General features: G+C 52.1%; 5 protein-coding genes across 5 annotated transcripts; 1 reads left to right on the forward strand and 4 right to left on the reverse strand.

Moving 5' to 3' along the window:
- Nucleotides 1-509: 509 nt before the first annotated feature.
- On the reverse strand, nucleotides 510-878 carry BZA05DRAFT_449140 (uncharacterized protein; the record flags this gene model as incomplete). Its single annotated transcript, XM_051487326.1, has 1 exon — nucleotides 510-878. One exon carries the CDS (start codon nucleotides 876-878, stop codon nucleotides 510-512), a length of 369 nt encoding a protein of 122 aa, XP_051335130.1.
- Nucleotides 879-5,581: 4,703 nt separating this feature from the next.
- Nucleotides 5,582-6,569, reverse strand: BZA05DRAFT_192709 (uncharacterized protein). Its single transcript, XM_051479435.1, has 2 exons — nucleotides 6,463-6,569; nucleotides 5,582-6,396 (listed from the first exon to the last, which is right to left on the reverse strand). The coding sequence occupies exon 2, from the start codon at nucleotides 6,176-6,178 to the stop codon at nucleotides 5,678-5,680; it is 501 nt and encodes a 166-aa protein (XP_051335131.1). The 5' UTR covers nucleotides 6,179-6,396; nucleotides 6,463-6,569; the 3' UTR covers nucleotides 5,582-5,677.
- BZA05DRAFT_344360 (uncharacterized protein) lies at nucleotides 6,530-6,778 on the reverse strand (the record flags this gene model as incomplete). The annotated part of the gene is made up of 1 exon (XM_051481122.1): nucleotides 6,530-6,778. A coding segment is annotated over one exon (249 nt), but the record flags the coding sequence as incomplete, so codon positions are not given.
- Nucleotides 6,779-7,578: 800 nt separating this feature from the next.
- Nucleotides 7,579-8,793, reverse strand: BZA05DRAFT_192690 (uncharacterized protein). Its single transcript, XM_051479434.1, has 2 exons — nucleotides 7,956-8,793; nucleotides 7,579-7,896 (listed from the first exon to the last, which is right to left on the reverse strand). The coding sequence occupies exons 1-2, from the start codon at nucleotides 8,577-8,579 to the stop codon at nucleotides 7,687-7,689; spliced, it is 834 nt and encodes a 277-aa protein (XP_051335133.1). The 5' UTR covers nucleotides 8,580-8,793; the 3' UTR covers nucleotides 7,579-7,686.
- A 5,095-nt stretch (nucleotides 8,794-13,888) lies between these two features.
- BZA05DRAFT_344379 (uncharacterized protein) lies at nucleotides 13,889-15,697 on the forward strand (the record flags this gene model as incomplete). Its single annotated transcript, XM_051481125.1, has 1 exon — nucleotides 13,889-15,697. A coding segment is annotated over one exon (1,809 nt), but the record flags the coding sequence as incomplete, so codon positions are not given.
- Nucleotides 15,698-18,032: the final 2,335 nt, after the last annotated feature.

Below are 18,032 nucleotides of genomic sequence, written 5' to 3' on the forward strand. Positions count from 1 at the left end.
TCTTATCGTACATCCCCCTTCCCTCCCCTCTTAGGTAAGGCAGACGACACTACTGCCCAGAGAGCAATCCATCTATACGGCTGTATCAGGTACCCTCTCCCAAGCATGTACGATTATCATAACCACCGACATCCAACGACGCCGCGATGCCACCACTTTCAGTTTGGGACCCCCTTCAGGACGGATTGCTCGAACCATCCCACTCTGCGCCTTAGTAATCAATTTGTATGAATACGAGCTTTATCCATCATAATTCATTCAAATCGAGACATACTTGGCTAACTAAGCTCACTAAACGAGCGTATGGAGCAGAACTAAAGGAATCATTGAAAAAGCATCCCTCCCGCAATACCGTATCCCATAACGTCCTCCATACCGCCTACAAGAAAACCACATGACCATGAACCGATCCTCCTTCTCCACACCCCCGGAAACCTTTCCACCGTCCCCCTCCCCCTGCCCTAGCCCGCTTCCTCCGCCAAGAGCTACCGTGACATTTGCGGCACGACCTAATCCGCGCCACAAGTCCCCGTGTCGCCGTTATTGCACTTGCTGCTCGGGCCGTAGGCGCAGCACCCACCGCGGGTATTACACTCGAACGCCCAGTCCCTGTAGTCCGTTCCGGGATAGGCACTCGTTCTACCCACGTCGGTGATGTATCCGCAGCCCCAGCAGTAGACGCCGGGGTTGGACACCGGGTAGCACTTGCAGCCGTTGTTGATGCAGGCACGCTTGGACAACTCGGGGGCGGGCGCCGCGTCGCGCCGCAGGAGTTGCGCCCCGCTGGAGTCGCCGTCGATTGGTGAGGCGTCGCAGTAGGAGAGCAGCAGGAGGAGGCCGAAGAGGCTGAGGAGGAGGTGGTGCATCGCGGTGTACATGGCTGCTGGTGTGGTGGTTGTTGAGGTATGCGACTGCGAAGTGAGGACTGTTAGTGGGTGGCCGTGAGACTGTAAACCCGGAACACAGGGTATTGTACTTGCGTTTGCTGGTCTGGATGCGGGAGTTTAAGTTGCTGTTTGAGTCGCTTTTGGAGTCGCTTTTGGAGTCGATGTTGGAGTCGATGTAGGATGGATTGCCAGAGACGGAGAGGTGAGTATTTATCCTCCAGTCATGCTATGACCGTGAGAGTCTTTCGCTGTAGCATTCATACGATCTCTTCCAAGAATCGCTCTCCTAGAGCTCGCCGACGGCTTCCCCGCTCCGCACACCAGCAGAGGCACCACTCCCGGTGCACCACGCAGCACCGTGCTGCTATCTCTGGCATCAACCGGACATGAATACGAGGTCCCACCGGCCAGCCAGGCAGAACCAATCCTGATTGAGCTCCTCTCGTCCAACGACGCAATGACACTTATGCATCGTAAGCCAGCCATGGAGAGGTTTTTAGGATGGACACCTCGTATTTCGTATTTGGGGCTGAAGCTGAACATTCGAGCCCTGGACGAATCGTACATGATGCATTGAGCTTGATTCCGTTGGCACTCAGCACCGGTCCGCGGCCTGTGTGGGTATCGAGTTAAAGTCACGGGGGGAGGGTGCGTGGAATTGCGGGAGTGCGGTGGTTATTCTCAACGAGTCCAAGTGTTCCACCATTGTCAAAAAATTCTGATCCGGACGGATAGAGAAGATGTTGACCCCCGTGTAAACCGTAGGCAGCGAGGTAAAGCGGACAACTATGGCCGACCTACCTACAGCATGATAGGTATATCGGCTACCGGATACCTTCCGCAGGCCGTAGGAGATGTATCGGTATATACCTCCTCCACCCCAGGAGCGGTAGCCAGTGACTTCATCGGAGCACTTACCCCGCGCCGACCGCCTGTGTCTATTCTTTGCATTTAGCTATTCATATCTTCCGGTCTAGTCTTGCTCTGCAGACCACAACAGCCGCGGTGCAAGTGGCAAACCAATGCCTGCGCATATGTCTATTCCGTGGCTGAAACGTGCAGACACCGATCATGGCACCCCTGCGGACGCGAGTGAGCCAATGGCATACATACTCCATCTACATTTCTGCAACCGGCGAACTGCGGCGATTCCCATATGGTGTAGACTCGGTACCAATTGCATTGCGGTGACGAGACGGAGTATTTCATTCGGTATTTAGCAGAGGGCTACAGCCGGGAGACAAAATCAGTACAGACGACGGGACTAGTTGCCTGGGTACCGTGGTACACGAGGACTTTTCGGACCTATAAAAAATAATCAATTGCGGAGCGTAAGACACCAGGCCGGACGGAGTGGAGGCCGCAGGAATACGCTGCTCGATGAGTGGGCTTCTGTTTGTCGTTCCAGCATACATGCTCGCAATTATCATACAGAACATACCTACGTCATAAGTGCATCTGCCAAATCCCATCCATCATCGCTGAAGCCCTGGTATGTCCCGGGCCCGGTGCCCGTACCCCCATCTCCCCGCCTACGGCTGGGCCACGGGAACTGTATGTATGCAGCGCAGTACAAGAAAAGAAAATAAAAGAAAAGAAAACAAATTGTCGGCTGAGTCGGCTCACGTCTGACCCTTTCTTGCGCGCCGGGCAGCCCGCCAGCCCCTCATACGGGCCACCGTCGCTACTTATGTGCTAGTACATCCTACCCGTAGATTGAATATCCAGAGGAAGCTAATGAAAGTGCCGGTACGATGCAGCGAAGCGGTTTGCAATTCCCAAAAACGACGGGTCACGGGGGTGGGCAGGAAATCCCCAAGGATCAAATTTGGAGTGGTCAAGAAGGGAACGACTCGTGAGGCCTCCGCAGCCACGCAGAAATACGCGAGGCGCACACGTGTGTGTGGAAGGGGGTGGGATTGGAATGTGTGCTGTATGATGTACGACGGGAATCGTATCCAAAGATCTGGGTCACGTGGGTAAGAAGCTCGTCCCCTCGCCCAGTCTCAGGGCTGACGGCGTACTAGCCCAATCTAATCTTATCTCATGGTAGATACCCAACGGCGGAGGAATGATACATGTTTCATTGGTGCGTGCGCCACAGTCGGGTAAGGCCGCATGCGGAATGGAACTGAACCCTGGTTGAATGGGTCGCCGCGCCACATCAGCCCCGTGGAGAGCGCCACACCCGTAATCCTTCCCCGTCTGACTGTTCGGTGACGATCGCGTTGGCCACTTGGTGACGAAAACGAGTAAAGCTCGGCACAGACAACGCGTCGACAAAGTAACTCGGAGAGAAGGAAACACCATGGCTGCCATAACCTCGGACCAGGTGAGCCTCCTGTGATGCACATGTGTGGCGGGAATGTAGTGCGGATATGTGGTGCTGATTCGATGCACAATGCACGGTAAGAGAAACCGGTCATAGAAGTGGTCAATATTAAATAGGTTTGCCCGGGAAACGCATCTCTGTACATATAATGAAAGCCCCCCACCGCTCATACAGAATGGTGTGATACGTAAATATGTAACTCTCAGCCACTGCCCTTCCATCACACTTCACTCGCGCGCCACCTCCGCCTTACCATTACACCACTAAGTGCTTGCCTCTGGCACTGCCGGCAATCTTTTGCTTTGCCTATTGTCCCAGCTTCAGATCATTTTACTGCGGCTTAACATGTGTCTTTTTTCCCAATTGCAGTGGAGTTACCTCTCCAACCTCCTTTTGCCACGGAAATTTAGCTGCCACCTGAGAAAACCCGTTTGCTAGCTGACCCGCTTCCCTGCGAAACCAAATTTGCAAACCTATTCTACGGACACATATTTTGCATTAGGTAGCTTAGCCGATCCCCAGATCATCCTGGGAGTGAGGAAGCCAGTGCCGATAATCCAGGGACCAACGAGCGGGTATTAGTCTAGTCCCATCCCGTGTTTCAAACTGATACCGTCCCATGGCCATCACTACACCCGTCTTTCTCGGCGGGTATGACATCGGCTCCCTTCTCGGCAAGCAGCCGTACCACTGCCTTGTGCCCGTTTTGCACGGCTAGATCCAGTGGCATCCGATCATCGTTATCGGCAGTTGACACTTGCGCTCCTTTCTCGATGAGCAGCCGGGCCACCGCTTCGTTCCCCGAACGCGCAGCCAGATGAAGTGGCGTCCACCCATTTTTGTGGGCGGCGTCGACGTTCGCTCCCCGTTCAACGAGCAGTCGGGCTACTACATCTAGTACCTTCTCTAATGCCCGATACAGTGGCGTCCGCCCATACTTATCGGCAACAGAGACATCGGCTCCATTTTTAACAAGCAGCCAAGCCATCGACGAGTCCCCCAGTTGCACAGCCAGATGCAGCGACGTCAACCCGCCTTCATCGCCGGCCGAGACATCAGCACCATTCTCGACGAGCAGCCGGGCCAATGCCTCGTCTAGCACATCATGGCCACGTGCAGCGGTGTCCGCCCGCTCGTGTCGGCGGTTGAGACATAGGCTCCGGGCCATCGATACGTCCCTCTGTTGCACGGCCAGATGCAGCGACGTAAACCCGTCTTTATAAGCGGTAGACAGATCGGTCCATTTCTTGACGAGCAGCCGAGACACAAAATCTAGGTTGCTCGCTAACAGTGTTCTCCATAGTCCGGTCCGGACTGCAGTCTAGACAGGACGGCCTGCCAAGATCTAGTCTCATCCGTAACTTTTTGTGGATGGAATAAAAGTAGTCCGTCCCGTCCGCCAATTTTCAAGACGGGGTTGGACTGCAGTCGACTCCAGTCCGGTAGTGAAAACAAATGCCACTATTTTCAGCACTTACCCCACGAACTTTGATAGTATTCCCCACTCTGGTGTGTTCAATTCCGTCCAGTACCAGCAAAACCGTGAGCGGCGACACCACCTTCGTCCCGCACCAGTACGTCCGCGCCACAATCTTCGTCCAGTAGCAATAATCTGCGCCACAATCTGCGCCACAATGTTTGTTTAGTACCATGAACGCCGCGCCGTAATCTTGAGCCCATGCGCATATGCTTCCCTCAGCCACTATAACCGCCGATAATATGCCGCGGGCTTTCTATCGTGATTTCTATCGCCTTGCACTAGTCTTGGCAGTCGATTGCAGTCCGTCCCGTCCGACCATACTGGTGGACTAGTCCGTCCGACAGACACCTCCTGACGGACTGGATGTATGTAGTCCAGTCCAGTCCGAGGCTCAGGGCGGGCGGATTGGACTATGGAGAACACTGCTCGCTAATGCTAGACAAAGTAGCATCTGCCCATCGTTATCGACGGCTGAGACGTCGGCTTTGTTCTCGCCAGAGAGCCGAGCCACCGCCTCGTGTCCGTTCTAGACGAGCAGCTGAGCCACCGCCTCGTGTCCTTTCTCCCATGCCCGCTGCGAGGACATCATCCCGTCGTTTGTAGCCGCCGAGCTTCTCCCATCTGTGATCCGGGTTGAGAGATCTACTCCCTTCTGAATGAGCAGCCGGGTAACCGCCTCGTGCCCCCTTTCTACTGCCCTATGCAGCGGCATTCTCCCATCTTTGGTAGCGAACGAGATCTTGGCTCCATATTCGATGACCAGCCGGACCAGTGCCTCGTCGCTCATCTCCGAGGCGCGATGCAACGGGGTCCAACCCTCGTGGTCAGTGGCGGAAACGAAGGCCCCACGTCTAGCAGCTTACGGAAAAGATCCACGTCTCGTAATCTGCACGCGTGGTGAAGTAACTGGTTGATTCGTGGCATCTCCAATGGTTTGGATTTGAATACACTGGTAAACCTCCGCTTGAGCCCGAATATTCAAACCGAGGCAAGTACGTTGTTTCTTACACGGTGTATTTCTATGGTCCTTTTCCAAAACATGCTTCTGGCGGGTCGCCACATAACTCTCCTGCCATGATATTCACGCCATCGTTGGTAGTTTGCCTCTGACATGAATGAATCCCAAAGAGGAGTCAACATTTCATCTTCGCAATGGCCGAAATGCCACAGCCAAAAGACCGCCGAGTATATCAAAAAGTGGCGACCGAGATACTGCCCTTCACTTGTAAGGCTAGTTCTGTCGTAATCAATCCAAGAGTCCGAACTGCAGAGGAGCGAGGGGCAGGCTCTCGCGATCTGGGTATGGGAGTCGATCTTGCGCAGCCGTGTCTCCACGTATTCGTCGACGGAAAGATACGCAAACCGGAAAACGTCAAGATCTTTGTCCAGGACTAGCAGATTCTGACAAGCCTTTAACAGGTCGTTCGCATTAACCGACAGATCGTGCGAAAAGCCACCCCGGCAGTCGACCTCCGCCATGATCGCATCGAGCAAGGTTTTGCATTAAATCAGCTCGTGGGAAGACTGAATCCCCCGGGACGCATTTAGTGCAAACCGCGAAGCGCTGCCTTTCTGCGTGAGAATGCGCTGGGAGGTTTCGTCGTACGCAGCGGTGAGGATTTCCGGTAGCACCTTGAGACTGGGTCTTACGTCGTTTTGCGTGGCCATATCGCAGAGAAAGGCGATCTGAAGTGCGGCTAGTTGTAACCTGAACCGTCAGTTTCTCCGCTTATAAGTGACTGGAGTAGTTACGGTAAACGTACATTCCCTTGGATCGCTGACGAAGGAGGTTGCATATATCGGCTTGGAGCCCAGGACACCATGGACTAGTCACTCCTCGTCAATGGCCATCTGAACATTGCTTTCTATAAACTCGTTGATGTCGCCGACATTGTCATCAGGTTGCAACTCGATGCGGGGAAACATCGCAAGCTGCAGCAGAATATCAGTGTCCATTCGGGTGGTTGCAAAGATCTTGACGAAATTCTTCGATTTTTCGACGACATACTTCAACGACTTGAGTAAATCTATCCGGACTTTGCTATCGACTTCGTCCAAGGCATCAATGCAAATTGCCGTCTTCAAATATATGTAGGTTAGTCAAACAAGAAGCTCCCGGCTTTCTGCAAGGCTTAGTCTTGCTTTTTTTTGCCCATTTTTCTCCCTCTCCTCGTTGACATGAACCACCGGCTTCAAGAGTGTGTCCTCTCCGGACCCAGTCCGGGCGAGTTGTTGAATGAGAGTAATGAGAATACTTTCCGGATTTCGGCGATTATCCTCGGCTCGATTGAGGTAGAAGTATGCTAGTCTCTCGGGGGTTGGACTGGAAACAAAGGAATCGATAACGCGTGATGCGATGTATGTCTCGCCCGCTCAAGCTAAACGACCGGTGAGTCAAGACATCCGGCAAAAGGGAATCAACACTTACGAATGCCCGTAAGAGCAGCAGCTTGGAAATACTGGATGATCTCCACTCGCAGTGCTCCCTCCTCTCAAAAAGCCATTCGCAAGTGCCTTCCAAGCGGGTTTCACTGGTTCGCGTATGGTGACTTGAGTAAGGGACAGTGGATATGCATTGCACCTCCGAGTCACTAGAATAGAGTGAAAAGGTGAGTACAGGCGTAACTACACTGTGGGGAATCGGCTCGCTTTCGTACCCGCAAGTGTTCGCTGCATGTTATCGATTTGAGGTCCAAGCCGTGATGACTTCATGTCTTCGGAGTCCTCCAGCAGCGTCTGAAGTCTCTCGAACCTTATCCGCGTAGCTGAATCGCGTCAAAATTTGAATGGTTCGTGAGGCTGACCAGAACTGGGTTATACGTACATTGAGCTTCGGCAACACAAGCATCGCGTGCAACCGCTTCCTCCAAGTCCTTGACATCATTAATGTAGTTGGAGGTTTCCCCTGTCGTGAATACCGCCTCGAGGTGGTTGTCTAAGGAAGGATTAGCGGTGGCTCCTCCAACGGCTACTGTCCGCAAAGAATACTATGCCCCTTTCAATCTCACTATGGACTTGGCCAGGAATTTCAAGATTGCCGTGTACAGCCGGAGTATTGACTTCTCTAGGTTTTGAGAAGCCTCCGTTGTTTTGTTTAGATAGAGATGCTCGTAGATCGCGCACCAATCGGTGATGCAGACACTCTTCTCAAGTCCCACCAGGATCGCGTCTACCGTTTCCTGCTTATCCAAGCAAAGCTGTTGGGTTTATCGTCAGCGGGTTTCTTTAATCGCAAGTGGTTGAAACCAAATTTCACCTGCAGCAGGAATCGGAAGCCCGCCCACGGCAGCGCAGCGTGTCCGGGGTCGTATTGGACGACAATGTCCCCGATGTCCTTGAATCTCTGAATCCACCGCCCGATCTTCATGGCAATATCTCTCAAGACAATATCATCGCCTTTGAACCGAATCTTCCGATCCTTTCCTTTTCTTTCCTCCATAATCCCATTCGTCATGGTCCCCAAAGCGGCCGCAATCTGACGGGTGTCGGTGTCGATGCGAATACCCGAAAGCGCTCGGCACTCGTGCGCAGACAGCTCACCGCTGTTGAAAGCCCTACTCCACAACGATGGGGCATCGCCACCGCCAGCCGTCGATGTCGGTTCGTCTTCGTTTCCATTCTGCACGTGTGTCGCATCGACCACCGGAGCCGTGTCATTTGACATGGCCGTGTCCTGTGTCGCATTCGTCACCGGGGGCGTATCCTTCGACATCGCCGTACGCTTCGGCGTCGCCATGTCCTGCGCAATCGCTGCATTCGCTGTGATTACCGTGTCCGTCGTCGTCGTGTGCGTCACCATCCTCGTGTTTTGCGTAATCGCTGCATTCGCTACGGCCACCGGGTCTGCCGTAGCCGTGTCTGCCGTGTCTGTGTCCGCCATCGTATCCGTCACCGGAGCAGTGTCCTTCGAGGTGGCCGAGTCCTGCGCAATAGCTGCATTCGCCGCGGCCACCGTGTCTGCCGCCGCCGTTAAGGATGTTAGCCCGGGCTGACTTGACGGATCAGAGGGCTGCGTCGTCGGTTGCACCCCCCGATTGCGGCTCTGCCGAGGATCCTGTCGACGGGACAAGCTGTTGAGTCGAGGGCGAAGGTACTCTGGTCGGGGAAGCTGCTAACGTGAAGTGTAGTCCCACCGGTGAATGTGCGCTTACGGCTGGCGACTTCGATCGTCCGATTTTCAAAGCCGCGCGTAATCGATCTCGTTTCCTGGCCGTGCCGGGAGCCATTTTCGTGAAACGATCACGATGCGTTTCGCCGGCGATGGATGACCGATGTAGCTGTGTAGTCGCTAATTGGTCAAGATTTTGAATGAAAGATCGTCGCCGTATGGAGCTGCAGAGGCTCAGTTCGCGGTTTGCGGGGTTGTGTGTCGACGCGTTTCCAGTCAGGCTTCCCCTCACTTTGATCTTGAGCACAATCGGGCGACTGTCATACATAGAACTAATAGGCGTTTGGGAATTCCTATTGTATTATGCCGCGCTAGTTACTGCTGCGCAACATCTACAGACCTTGGGGCCAGCCGGCTGGCCGGTGCTGCGCACGTACCAAGAATTGCCAGAGAGTGAGCACTCGCGTGAAATATAAGCGGGGAACCCATGAATATGATAGGACGCTGGGAGGCCGAAGCGTGGCGCAACCCTGTAACTGTATCGCAATACTGTGTAGAGAAAACATTCACTGGTGGTGCTTCTTTACAGTTTCTCTTTCTTATTTCACTGCTCGGCGTTATCTACGGCTGCGGTATGTACTAGGGATCTAGAGTATCTGGGATGAAGACTTGCAAGTGGCAACTACCTAACTACTATGGAATCTGGATCGCGATAACCACGAACAGCAACGCAAGAAACGACCGAAGCCCGCATAACTTACCCTTATAGGTACATTGACTGCTCAGATAGCTTCAAACATGGGGCCCGTAGTCGGTCCATCGCGATATAAAAAAATTCCCGTTGAGTCTCAGGAGTCCGCAGGTTTCTATACCCCTTCCCGGTGATGAATACGTTACAGACCACTAGATACCCGGCCAGCAACAGGAGACAGGGAACCTTCGGACAAACATGCAAGATCATTTGGACGTGCGAGGCTTAGACCTCGGTCCACTACACTTCGAGTTCCGTGTATTCGATGATCACATGCGATGTTTCGGGTTCCTGCGTGGTCGCCGAAGGGGCAGCAGTCAACGAACGATGAGGCGGCCGAGCACTGACTTCTGGCGCATTGTATCGATAAGTGATCGCTTAAAAAGAAAAGAAAACAATCCTATCGCAAGGTGTAACTGACCAAGCCGTTGTGGCAGAGCATCTCCATCAAATCGCTGTGGTAAAAACTCCTCGTAACGTAAAGAATAACGGCAATCGCGAAAACTGCCGTTCCGACGCAAGTCAGTCTCCATAAATGCCGTTCCATTTGAGTCCGAAATTCCAGGTTTTAAGCCGCCATATAGAGCCCAGCGATGACGATTATGCATCATAGCCCTACGATGAACATAGTACGAGAATTCTCCTGACGAAGTTGCAGACTGTGTAGTAGCCTCGCCTTCTGTTGGCATTGTTTGGAATCTGGTAGAGAGTTGCTGTATCTAGTCCGGCCAATGAGGGAGGTGTTGTAAATCACGTAAACCACGATTTTATGGACGGCTCTGTCGGATGTGGCGGATCGGCTCCGGCGGCGGCCGTGATACGGCAATGTGTTCCTGCTGATGAGGAACCTGGTTATGCCCAGCAATGCCGACCGCCTCCATCATCAATCACGACTAGTAGCCCTTCTTCGCTGAGATGACGGATTGAATGCAACGGAATCTCCTCACCGAAATCAGCAAGAATGGGTGTAGCCGTCGGAGACAGGTGCGGAGTCACGTCATCCGTCATCCGTCTGTTGCATCGCCGAGTGAGGCTGGCGGCTGGCAACGGTTCGGTTAGACCCTCTTCTTGAGGTCAAGGCGACCGAGCTCGTTGAAGTCCGTTGGCTTCCGCCACCAGCACAAAAAGATGAGCATTGTGCAAGCTACCTGTATCCGAAGTTCAGAATATGAAATTCTAACAGAATAAACTCAAGTTAAGGGCGGTTTCTTCATCGGGGGTGCTGCCTCGATACTGAAGAGATTGAACCAACAGCCACAAAGTCTGCAAAAAAGGGAAGATCTTCCCGATATGAATCGCATTGTCTTCGTCCACGATTTCGTGGGCATTGAATTGTAGAGGTTTCTCGAAGTCGTCAAAGTATCCTCGGCCGGTACGGACATCAATACAGCCCGAATGAAGATCCGGGAAGTTTCCGATAGCCGGGGGATGGTGTTCAAGTGTGCACTACGGTGCAAACGCAGATCACGAACGTGGCAGTGCGGCTGAAGACGATGCTCCAATTTACGCGACCGGCGAGCTCCGTACATAGCGAAGGTCATGTCACCGAGGGAGGTTGCATGCATGCCATGAACCTGGACGCCGGCGGCGATATCCTGGTTGTACATATTACCTCGTGAGTGAGATATGACGGTATTGCGGGGTAGGCCTGATTCAGCCAAGTCAAGTAACCACCATCACCGACGCGAACGTTTTACCATAAACGCGCTGACACGTATGTCTCACAATTTAACCAACCCGCCCAAGGCTCTCAGTTCACCTTAATTACAAACGCCGTTTTCCATTTCTCGGTGACAATCCCAATTTTCAGATACATACGATTAGATTTCATAAGCGTTCATAGGCAACCTAATGGAGACCATCCTAGTTGAGTAGGCACAAGGACACCATCTCCAGACCTGATCAGGTAACGATCGCCTCGGGGCCCGGGTGGCCTGCAGCTGAGTTCAGAAGCTTTGCGAGAGCGGCGCTCTAATAGGTATCGATACTCGCATAGGGGTTTCGCAATCGGAACGGCCGGGACTATCTGAGGCTGAGGGGGAAGGTCCGCGCAAGGATCGACTTGAAGGCCTTCAGAGAAGGTGACGTTGCCTGCGAGAAGTTTCAACTGAAGCCAATCCAGTGTTCTCCGTAGACCAGTCCCGACGAAATTTGGGTATGGTCTGATTGGGTCGGGATATATCACGACCGACCAGGCATAGGTTGGGACAAGTCTGACTAAGAAATAACATTTAACGTCGGAAAAGCTCTAACAACCGGTAGAAACTAAGAAAACATTTGCAGCTGATAGAATTAACAGTTAACCCAACGTCGGCCGACCTAGGCCAACCGAGCCGGGCAAGGTCTGGTCGGATCTGCTTGATTTTATCCCGACCTATCAAAGCCACTGTCTGGTCGCGATATATCCCGACTGACTTAGACCGCTCGGCCCACCGGTCTGGTCTATGTAGAACACTGAGCTGCCCATCTAGATGCCTACGCAGGGGGCTGATACATATTACTCTATGTACTCTACTAAATACGATGTCCTGATTTCGAGAACCATACATATGAGAACGTGAAGCGACATCTGCTTGCGGTCCTCCAAAGTACTGGGACTAAGTCGTACAGATACTGTTACGTAAGTAAAAATGTGTGAGCAATCGCGAGCTCATAGCGGTACATATGTAGGAGAATAAGCTATCGATCTTGCCGACTAACGTGGTGCGGTTGAAATTGATTTTGTCTTGCAATCATGCATAAATTCTACAAGCACAAGACAGATGTCACTCTTTCACGGGGCGGGGCCATTGAACGCCGCATGGACGGATGGGGGTACTCTAGTTGAACGTCACCGCCACGTTGTCGCCGTGAATAGCCGAGTAACTATTATCATATGTCGGCATGTTTGTGCTCCACTCCGCCATTGCAGAATCTAGATTGACACTGACGCAACGATGTGTGTCTGTTTGACGACCTCCCCGCACCGCGTCACCGAATCACGGACCGTGGCATCCGGGAGCCGTGGAGTGCGCTATCCGCAATCGATAATGACCCGTCACCCTCTCATCGCGTGGTTCCGTTGTAATCGTTGATCCCTTGCGCTAGGGAGGAGCGGGAAGCTAGAATACATCTTTAAGAAGTTCAATATCGGCAGCGGATGGATTCAACCCCCATTGGCTGCTCGTGGCTCTTGTCAAATCACTGAGTGGGGGGGAGGGCTCAGGAAAATATATTTTCACATAAGCCATGCTAAGCGATGGCATGCCGCATAGCTCACCTCGCGGATGGCTAAGATTGTCTTGCATGGTGCGTTTACCGTGGTCAAGAATAGCTCAAGCTGCGAAAAACAGACGTATCACCCCACCGACCACTCCAACACTGCCATCGCCCTGTGCTGTGGGACACGAGACAGCTGTACCAGTTGACGATGGTGAATGGCCCGTCTGGCCAGCTGGCCGGTTTCAAACGTATATACCTCCCGAGTTGCTACACGTGGCGGCGAGGATGCTGATAGAAGTCGGGACGGCGCGATGGTCCGAGGAATGATCGATATCAGTGGTGGTGAAAAGAGTACTCTACATACGCTGTTGCTCTTCCATATTGCTGCCGATAGGCTGCTGATGGATGCGGTAACGGCGCCAGCACATCTGCCAAGTCACGCTGTGCTTTTAGGTAAGCCACATGAACCCGATGTTCTTCCGTACATAGGTAAGCCAATAACTGTTGCGGCAAAGGTGAATCATTGATGCCCTCGACGAGGCAATCTAGAGACTCGGGCATTCGTCAGAGGTCTTCGCCATACACACCCACAGACTAGAAAGAATTATTGTCAGAAAACCGGGGTCACCTCAGCCGAAAACCTAAAAGAGGGTTGCGAGGCGGGGATTCGGGGCATCCCTGGTTCCTTCAAATATTCGCCCTTCGCTCAAGGACGGTTTACTTCAACTTTATCGACAACAACTGCTTCTTCAACTTTATCGAAAACAACTGCTTCCCGATGTCAAAACGCCAGAAATCCGACCACCATACGCGAGCGCCTCCGCCAGTGCCAAGTGTCAGGCTATCCGGTGCGACACCGTCCACGCACCCAACAGACTCTAGTCGCAGGTACCAGGGTACCACACACTTGGAGTTTAGGGGAGGGGAGTTTCATGGCGGGCAGAACTTCTATTCCAACGGGTGAGTCTCGGGACTACGTTTGGAGATCGCATATTCTACTTAGTTCGAGTAGAGTGGATTTAAGGATGGCTAACCGGAATTCGCTAGCAGTTCCGACAGTAAGCGACGTTGCTCGATCAAAAACACTTTACTACCCTCCTGGAACTAACTTTGAGCTTTAGCCCCCGAGTCGAAATGTTTGCGCTGTCTCTACACTTCCGACTATGAATCCCACAAGGACAGAAACCCTAAGCGAGTGGATGGAACGCTTGAATGGTTTCTCCGTCACGAAAAGTATCGGCACTGGCAAGAAAAAGATTCGAGTCTTCTATGGGTGACGGCAGATCCGGGATGCGGAAAAACCATGCTGGCCGCATTTCTAGTGGACGAGCTGAGTGTCCACTCGGAACCTCGCGACACCGTCTGCTTTTTCTTCTTCAAAGATGACAATCAGGAACAGAAATCTGCGACATTGGCTCTTTCCGCCCTCCTCCACCAGCTCTTTTCGGCGAAGCCATTCCTTCTCCGGCATTCCTTGAAAGATTACAACGACAAGGGCGCGAAATTTACAGAACAATTCGGTACGCTGTGGCGCATCTTCCGGGCAGCAACCACCGACCCGGACTGCGGCAATGTCATTTGCATCATCGACGCTTTGGATGAATGCGAAGAATCGACTCGAAAGTCCCTCATCGATTCTTTAGTCAGCAGCTACACACCAGCGATCGGCACAGGGCGCAGCACGGGCGAAACGCTTCCAAAATTCATCCTCACCAGTCGCCCATACGGCTCCATCGAAAAACAATTCGGTACACAACTTATCAGATTGAAAGCGGAGGAGCAAACACCCGCCATCAGCGAAGACATTGAGCGTGTCATCGATTCCGAAGTTGAGTTGCTGGGGAATGTGTGGCACCTCACTGATGACGACCGGATAATTATCCGAGACAAGCTCATCCGGGGCGCCGATCATACATTCCTGTGGGTTTCCCTGATTGTCAAAATCCTCCACGGTAGTCAAGCAGCTTCGCGGAGGAAATTCCTTCAAACTCTCAACAGCCTACCGAGTAACCTCGAAAGCGTCTACGAAAAGATCCTTGAAGATATTTGTGACCGCGAAGAGGCCAAACGGATTCTCCAAATAGTCGTCGCGGCTACACGACCCCTCACACTCGACGAGATGGACATCGCACAAGCGATTCAGCGGGATCACAAATCAATCGAGGACCTCCAGCCGTGCCGCCTGTACTCCTTCGAAAGCACGGTGAAGAACACATGCGGACTTTTCGTGAAGGTCATAGACTCGAAGATCTACCTTATCCACCAAACGGCGAAGGAGTTCCTGATCAAGGGCACAGCTACCGCCACATCTGCTACGGAAATTACCACGTGGAAGCAATCACTTTGTCCTATCGAATCAAACCTCACCCTCGCGAAGAGTTGCCTTTATTTTCTCTTGTTTAATGTCTTTGAAACCCACCCTCTGGCACTACGAGCGCAGGGATCGGATATAGATGGCTACACCATAGGGCATGTGTTTTTAGATTATGCAGCTAAAAATTGGACGGCTCACGTCCAAGAGGCCAAGATATGGGAGGATGAGAAACTCTCCGCTATTGCGTTGAAGGTTTACACGAGTGGGTCGGGGCGGCTGCTGACATGGTTCCAAGTTTACATGGCGAGCAACTGTGAGTATTGGAACTTCGATAACATGAGTGGGCTTGCAGTAGCATCATATATTGGTCAGGATGCGGTGGTGGAGCTGCTAATAGAACAGGGAGAAGACGTCAACAGTGGCCGTAGCCTATACAACAATGCTTTGAATGTGGCTGTTCGAAAGCGAAATAGGAATGTGATCATGTTGCTGCTCAACAGAGGAGCCATTGTCTTTCTATTCGGAAGTGAATATTGGAACCTTTTAGAGGTTAACAGATGTCTTTCCCTTTCCATGACTGAAACCAGAGCTAATAGTTTGCTTATATCGTGCCATAGTCTGTAAGTAGAATTGCTAGTTGGCAAAAGCGTCTCTCTGATAAAAGACTGACATTCGTGGCCACTTTCCGACAGCGAGTATGAACACTTCCTCCTCCCTACAAGCGCTGGGAGGGATCGCTGACATTCATCCCGTTTCTGTCACAGCGGGTGACCTGACCTATTTCACCCCTCCAGTCGAGGTGTACCGCTGACAGTGAGCGCTGTGCGCCTCATAGACGGTATGATGCGTATCGTTATACCTTCCTTACTCTCGACTGCACTGACCTTCGGGCACGATGGGAGAAACAGGATGTACGTAAAGCTGATGGCAATTCGCTATTCTTCGACGACAGTGCTGACACTGACGAACGACTATGATAGTTTGTGAGTGGGCGAGATAGATGCTCATTACCCACGGCAAACATAACGGACAGCTGACCTCGGGGTTGTTTGTGATGGTAGCGGGTAGACACTCATATTACTCAGCCTAGATTGAGTAAGGAAACAAGACTAACATTGAGTTTCCCATCGAAAATAGAAAGTGAGTGCGAGGAATGGGCCTGTTTTGGCTCCTAGAGACTATACGGCTAACGTTCGGTCCACTTTGCAATAAAGTGGGTAAATGAAATAATGAGGGTCCGTCTACTACATTAAGAGTGTATCACTGATTGTCGGTTCCTGGGGAACGAAGACCGTGAGTGAACCAAATCACTTGGGTGTGCCTCTCCACATGGCTGACTTTCGGATCGCTTTGCTTTGCAGGAAGTAAGTGAACCAAATCACTTGGGTGTGCCTTTACACATGGCTGACTTTCGGATCGCTTTGCTTTGCAGCGCGTAAGTGAACCACATCACTTGGGTGTGCCTTTCCACATGGCTGACTTTCGGATCGCTTTGCTTTGCAGTGGGTAAGTGAACCAAATCACTTGGGTGTGCCTTTCCACATGGCTGACTTTCGGATCGCTTTGCTTTGCAGGAAGTAAGTGAACCACATCACTTGGGTGTGCCTTTCCACATGGCTGACTTTCGGATCGCTTTGCTTTGCAGATTGTAAGTGAACCAAATCACTTGGGTGTGCCTTTCCACATGGCTGACTTTCGGATCGCTTTGCTTTGCAGGAAGTAAGTGAACCACATCACTTGGGTGTGCCTTTACACATGGCTGACTTTCGGATCGCTTTGCTTTGCAGCGCGTAAGTGAACCACATCACTTGGGTGTGCCTTTCCACATGGCTGACTTTCGGATCGCTTTGCTTTGCAGTGGGTAAGTGAACCACATCACTTGGCTGTGCCTTTCCACATGGCTGACTTTCGGATCGCTTTGCTTTGCAGCGCGTAAGTGAACCAAATCACTTGGGTGTGCCTTTCCACATGGCTGACTTTCGGATCGCTTTGCTTTGCAGGAAGTAAGTGAACCACATCACTTGGGTGTGCCTTTCCACATGGCTGACTTTCGGATCGCTTTGCTTTGCAGCGCGTAAGTGAACCACATCACTTGGGTGTGCCTTTCCACATGGCTGACTTTCGGATCGCTTTGCTTTGCAGATTGTAAGTGAACCAAATCACTTGGGTGTGCCTTTCCACATGGCTGACTTTCGGATCGCTTTGCTTTGCAGGAAGTAAGTGAACCACATCACTTGGGTGTGCCTTTCCACATGGCTGACTTTCGGATCGCTTTGCTTTGCAGGAAGTAAGTGAACCACATCACTTGGGTGTGCCTTTCCACATGGCTGACTTTCGGATCGCTTTGCTTTGCAGGAAGTAAGTGAACCACATCACTTGGGTGTGCCTTTACACATGGCTGACTTTCGGATCGCTTTGCTTTGCAGCGCGTAAGTGAACCACATCACTTGGGTGTGCCTTTCCACATGGCTGACTTTCGGATCGCTTTGCTTTGCAGTGGGTAAGTGAACCAAATCACTTGGGTGTGCCTTTCCACATGGCTGACTTTCGGATCGCTTTGCTTTGCAGGAAGTAAGTGAACCACATCACTTGGGTGTGCCTTTCCACATGGCTGACTTTCGGATCGCTTTGCTTTGCAGATTGTAAGTGAACCAAATCACTTGGGTGTGCCTTTCCACATGGCTGACTTTCGGATCGCTTTGCTTTGCAGGAAGTAAGTGAACCACATCACTTGGGTGTGCCTTTACACATGGCTGACTTTCGGATCGCTTTGCTTTGCAGCGCGTAAGTGAACCACATCACTTGGGTGTGCCTTTCCACATGGCTGACTTTCGGATCGCTTTGCTTTGCAGTGGGTAAGTGAACCACATCACTTGGCTGTGCCTTTCCACATGGCTGACTTTCGGATCGCTTTGCTTTGCAGCGCGTAAGTGAACCAAATCACTTGGGTGTGCCTTTC

Source organism: Tricharina praecox, assembly GCF_024521635.1.
Source record: "Tricharina praecox strain CBS 144465 chromosome Unknown BZA05scaffold_39, whole genome shotgun sequence".
NCBI classification, from domain to species: Eukaryota; Fungi; Ascomycota; class Pezizomycetes; order Pezizales; family Pyronemataceae; genus Tricharina; species Tricharina praecox.